The sequence below is a fragment of the Typopeltis vanoorti genome, chromosome 17, assembly GCF_054136105.1.
Source record: "Typopeltis vanoorti isolate ZY-2024b chromosome 17, IOZ_Tvanoo_1.0, whole genome shotgun sequence".
Lineage (NCBI taxonomy): Eukaryota > Metazoa > Arthropoda > Arachnida > Uropygi > Thelyphonidae > Typopeltis > Typopeltis vanoorti.
The window spans coordinates 56,690,084-56,696,083 of record NC_143565.1 but is presented as its reverse complement, the minus strand read 5'-3'; the positions used below and the strand labels follow the sequence as shown (position 1 = coordinate 56,696,083).

Here is a 6,000-nt window from a genome sequence, read left to right as displayed (position 1 = left end):
ATGCCTTCGCAGTCTAAGAAAATGGCAGTATATGCCTTTCCCTCATCTAATGCTCTTGTAACTTTATCATAAAAGGCTAGCATATTGCTAAAACAAGAGTGCCCCTTCACAAATCCATGTTGACTCTCACAAATAACATTACCCTCATCTGCCCAATGCTGTATATGCCTTCACTACTTTCTCCAAAATCTTACTAACTACTGATGACACACAAACTGGCCTATAATTAGACACTTCCAGTCTGCTACCGCCCTTATGCAATGGCACTATCTTACCTTCCTTCTATTCCATGGGCCCCTTTCCTGCAGCCAGACTTTCACTGAAAAGCCAGGTCAAAGGCACTGTCAGTTCCCTAGCACATTCTCTCAAAACTCGTGGTGAAATACCATCCAGTCCCACAGCTTTACTGACGTCCAGAGTACTCAGTATTTGAAACCAAAATACACTATCACGACAACAACTAACTTCAAAAAATAACCATTTAAGTACACTCGTATTCCAGAGAAACAATTTAGCACTCAAAAATATAGAAAAACGGACTATTCACCAATTAAAAATCACTTTCTTCAGCACAGCTCAAATTCACCGCCACGTGCTACGGCAACACTAGCGGCACATTCTTTTGATGTTTGATTGTGGATTTCCAGCCACCATTTAGAATAAACCCTTTGAATAATTTACTCCCAACCATGAGAGTAAATTATAGTCCTAGATTCCTTGTTTAATGTAGAAAAAAGTTTTCTTCTAAATAGTCATGATGGATATATCCCAGTCAACTGATGTTCAGGTTTTTGTGAAACTAGTTGGTTTTGATTAATCTTTCAGTGTATTATGCAACAACAACTTAGTTATATTCTTTGTAGGATGATAATTTTATCAAAAGTGTGTTCTTATTTGTATGTTTTTCATAGTTATTAAAAAATTCTTTAAAAATGTTTAAAATATTTTAAATGCTTTCATTTTATTATGCTGTTTCAAAAAGTTTGTGAACATTTCTCTGGCTGTATTATCCAAATACTTGCTAGATAATCAAAAACCTTATCCAGCTATCATGAAATAATTGCCATGGTTTGATACCCACACTATTTGTGAAAAGTAATCACGATTCTAAGATAGGCACTTAAAATTTAGGACAGACTTCTAATATCTGAATAAATACCATACAAATAAAAACCGAGGATTTAATATTTATTATTATATTTACACAAAATACAGAGCCAACTAATTTCACTATCCTATTGTTCGTCCTCTTCCCCATCATCGATATTATATCCTTCAACGAATTCCTTTGCTGCAAAGTTCAGTGGAGAATCCTGATATTCTGGCAGTGAAGATAAATAATTATATAAATTCAAGATTTCATTGGGAGTTAGTTCACTAAACTTTGTGAAGACAGATAAGCCATCCTTTATAAGTCTTATACCACAATTTGGAATCCATTTCCTGAAAGAAATTAAGAATTACATACAAGTTTTCATACAATGAAAATTATGATTAAATGTGAAGAATAATGTAAATTAAAGTTTCATTTATTTACTAAGCAGAGCTAATCTTAGATCATTTAAATAATGAAAAATTAGCAAAACGGTATTTGAAGCAAAAATGAGTACAAAAGCTTAGGTAAAGACTAAATATAGTAGTTGAGTTTAAATTTTATGCTATCTCAGGAGGCAAGTATATTATGACTCAAATAATGTGCAATTAGATCTACATTAACTGAGTAGTTCAACTAGACATTTGACAAATAGCAGAACAATTTGATAGAATACTATATATACCAGTGGCAGCCAGTGAAAATTTTAAGTGGGGATGCTGCATATACAAAATAAAATTTTTTTAAAAAATCTTTTTTTTTCTAATCAGTAACCAATTTATTAATAAATAAATTTACATGTTAAAAAATTGCTTTATTAAAAATATTTCACCCTCACCACTTACAAACACCAATAATAAAAGTTTCATATCTCACAGAAATAACAAGAGCAAGCATATGATACACTGCCCTCAGTCAAGCGTAAACGAATATCGGTGAGTCTAGCTGCAGTTGGCACGATCATTCTCACGCTGTGTTAGACTGCAGCGCATTTGTTTCGTGTAACGATAAGTGAAATAAATATAATTCTTTTCATATTTTCAACAGTGACACTCGTCATAATTCAGCCCTGTATCTATAATAAATAAATAATTATGTTATTTTAACAGAATAAAATAAGATTTGCAAAAAATAGTTCACGAACACACACCAATAAAGAATAACGTGCGCAAGCATACACTGCCCAAAGAGCAGTGTCAGATTCACTAGTTACATGCAATGAGAAGTGCAAACGAATATCAGCGAGTTAGGCTGCGATTGGTTGAACATGATAATTCTGACACTGCGTTAGATCACAGTGTATCTGTTTTGTAATCTAAAGCGTTAATCGAACAATTCCAATTATTAACTATTCAATCACTGTCAAAACATAAGCTGTAACCTTTAACAGGTTGTACTGCATTTGTATAATGTTGTAAGCATTGTTATTATTTATAAACACAAACAAAATTTAATTTTTTCATTTTTTCCTTGGGGGTGTTGCAGTGCTTATGTACAGGCTGCCACTGATATATACACACACAGTATGCACATACATTGAAGCAAATACTATCCACACCTATGCCAGTAGAGTAAATTAGTTTCATGGGTGAGATTAAGCATGGACAGTGAATCCTTCACTGTTTTGAGTTATCAATGCAATCAAAGTTCTTATGAGTAATGTATTTGAATAGGATTGCCACAAAAATTATCTGAATCACTAAAAAAGGACATATCAACTTAAAGCAAATACAAAAAAAACAGGACACTGATAATCTTAGTTCTAATGATTGATATAATCATTTGATAGCCACTAGGTGGTGCATGGAAAAACATTGGGAGTCATATATCTGCAGAAAAGATAAATTATAATTTAGTTTTTAATTAGTGAAATTGTGATAATTTAATAAGAGGAACTTCATGATGCACAATGTGTATAATGTATTCACTTATTACCCATAAATTACTTGCTAACCAAAGTGAGTTCGCTATCCAAACCTATTATCTCCATGTGGCTTGCTGCCACATGAGAGTAATAAGTGAAAACGTTGGGGGATTTTATTGGAAATGTTATGTGAAAGAGTTTATCGGAAATGCACACATCAGAAGGAAGATAACAATAAAAACTGTGAAAATGAGAGTATTCTACACAAAGATGAAAATAATAGGATACTAATGAATAAAATAGCATATTTATGTAGTCTTTCACAAAAGAAAGCCAGAAAGAGGGTTTGGATAAGCATCTGGCAAGTAGTATGGCAGGGAAGATTTATAATAAATATAATATATATATTATAATAATAGAAAGAAAAGTAATAGTTGTGAACTTTAATGAAGATAATTGCTTGACATTATAAACAATACTTTACATTATGATTTCTAGAGAAAACTAGCAACTAAATTTAAAAACGTTTTCCATGATCCTTTAAAGAGGGCTTGTGAAAATGGCTATCCGTTCAATGTTAGTAAATGTAAAGTCATGCACTTTGGTATAATTGAGATATCCAACGTGAGTGGCGTGATTATGCTAGAAGAAATTGATCAGGCAAGGATCTTGGGGTTTTAGTAGACAGAAATTTGAAGTTCAAGAGTCATATAGCAAAGAATTATAAATGCAACTCAGAGGGTTATTTAAATGCTGAAATGATTTTTTTATTTTTAATTCTTCACGTTACAGCTCTAATGCTAGTGCAGTAACTAGCACATATCAATGGCATGCACACACACAACAGTGTGCATACCATTGATGCATACTCTACAACTATATATCGAAGCATAACCAACACCTTCCATAGATGTCCTGCTCATCATTTGCTGATGCATCCTCTATGTGACCAATGTTCCTTGAAGGGCTCGGAAGTAAAGTATTTTGATGTCTTGGGCACTAAGACCTAACATCTATGCATCCATATAGGACTTTACACATCACATGCCTCTATTTGAGATGGTTATGACAAAAAAAAAAAAAAACTGGCAGCGAGCCATATTCTTCTAAACAATGTCTTTTAATACCCAGATTAGAAGCATAATGATTTATCTTATCTTCATTCACCTGATCTAGGTCTCAGTTTGATCCACAGACTTGGATATCCAGAACAACAATACTGCCATTTCTTGATGCCAAAAAATCAGAGGCTTATAAGTTGGATATTCATAATTATAATTATCAGGAAATAACAGCATATGAATATGTTTAATCAATACTTTCTATATTTCGGCAACATTACGTTGCCATCATCATGGATCACAAAGCAATAATATGTGCACGTAGGCACTAACACTGGGTAAATAAGGCTGGAGAAAGGCAACTAAAGTCCTCAGTCCTGACATTTGGCTCTTTTTTCGCTACCCATCCTTTCATTATGATGGTATATATTGCATAATCTCTTAACTCTAATGTTGTGAGTTCTAAAACAACATTGAGATATATGTTATAGTCTCTATGAATCCACATTCAATCCTACGTGAAGTATCTACATTATGCCTACCACAGGCTATACCAGCCTTGGTAGGAAGGGTAGGTAGGCTATACTAGCCCTGATAAGATCTATATATTCCCATCCAAGTAACATTCTTTTCCTTGAACATACCCAAAGATATTGAGATGGAACCCTTTCTGAGCCAATGAAGAGCTTCCCACTGACTGCTAGATAGAGAAGTTTTTCCATTCTCTTTCTTTCAAGAGAGCCAGAAACAATGTGCATTCCATTATAAAAAGCCCAGCATAGTGTTTTAGTTAATTCTTGTTGAATCAAAGGAGATCTAAAGTCAGCTATAGTAAGATGAATGTTGGAGTTTAACCTCAGATATTTTAAGTGAGGAACCATCCATCTTAATGCAGGAATTCTTAATCCACCAGGTTTAACAGCTATATGAAGATAAGCAACTAGAACATCATGTAGTAGTCTAAGCTAAGATCTGACTGCTTGATGTACTTGTTTATCTAGTCTATTTAGGATGGTCAAAGTTGAATGGAATAACACAAACTGCTTTAATAGCATAATGTGTTGCTGAGGCTTCAATTGAGCTTTATGAAGATTATCCAGAAATGTCGAAAGTTGACTCAACCAAGCTCATCATCCAGCAGCCTTAAACATTAATCCCACTTACTGCCACTCATCCAAAATACTGATAGGTTAAGAGGCTGGTTGGAAACATTAAAGATGTAATCCTGTACTTTCATTTTCCTGTCACCTGATAGTATAAGACTTGTCTTCATTAATAGCATTACCTCTGGGAGTAAAATACTCAGCAGTATGGCTAACAGGTTCTGAAGACCCATTTTAGTTTCAGCAAAAAATATCAAATCATCAGCAAACGCTATTGCATTTATTTGGCATCCTTTCAAATTAAAACCAATATATGGTGGCATAGATGAGAGAAAGCCATCTAAACAATATTAAAGATAAATGATAAGAATCTCCTTGTCTAATGTCACATATAGAAGGAATAAATGATGTTTTATCTCCAATACTAATTGTAATAGAAATATAATCTTTAAAAAGAACAGGACAAATAATCCTTGAAAGTGCTTCAAGAATAATAGTAGGAAGCACTATCAAAAGTTTTCTGTAAATCCAGCAAAGCAATCATAAGTGGAATTTGCAATTGACAAGTTTCAGAAATTAAGGTGATTAATATATTTTTGGCACATTCATCAGCAGAAATGAAGTCTCTTTGCTTAACATTATGAGGAAATATCTTCTGTAAATGCTTTAACAATAATTTGTAGACTAGTCTAAGAAATATAGGAGCTATAGTAATAAGTCTGTATTGAGTCGGATGATTAGCATTTGATTTTTGGGGATGAAAATAGTCTTTGACTTTTTTTTTAAGCAACCTAGGAATATGATTAATAAACAAGAGAAGATTTAACATGTCCTGTAGGATCTTGAGAGAAAAATACTGTTCAAGTTAATTGCAATAAA

General features: G+C 33.1%; 1 protein-coding gene across 4 annotated transcripts in view; it reads right to left on the bottom strand.

Annotated features, from left to right (window-relative positions):
* Positions 1-1,167: 1,167 nt before the first annotated feature.
* Positions 1,168-6,000, bottom strand: part of mtTFB2 (mitochondrial transcription factor B2) — a 148,039-nt gene continuing 143,206 nt past the window's right edge. For all 4 annotated transcript variants that reach the window (XM_090407067.1, XM_090407066.1, XM_090407068.1 and 1 more), the window contains exon 10: positions 1,168-1,443. In XM_090407067.1, coding sequence (XP_090263193.1) covers positions 1,236-1,443 — 208 coding nt within the window. In that variant the 3' untranslated portion in view covers positions 1,168-1,235. The remainder of the gene's footprint in view (positions 1,444-6,000) is intronic.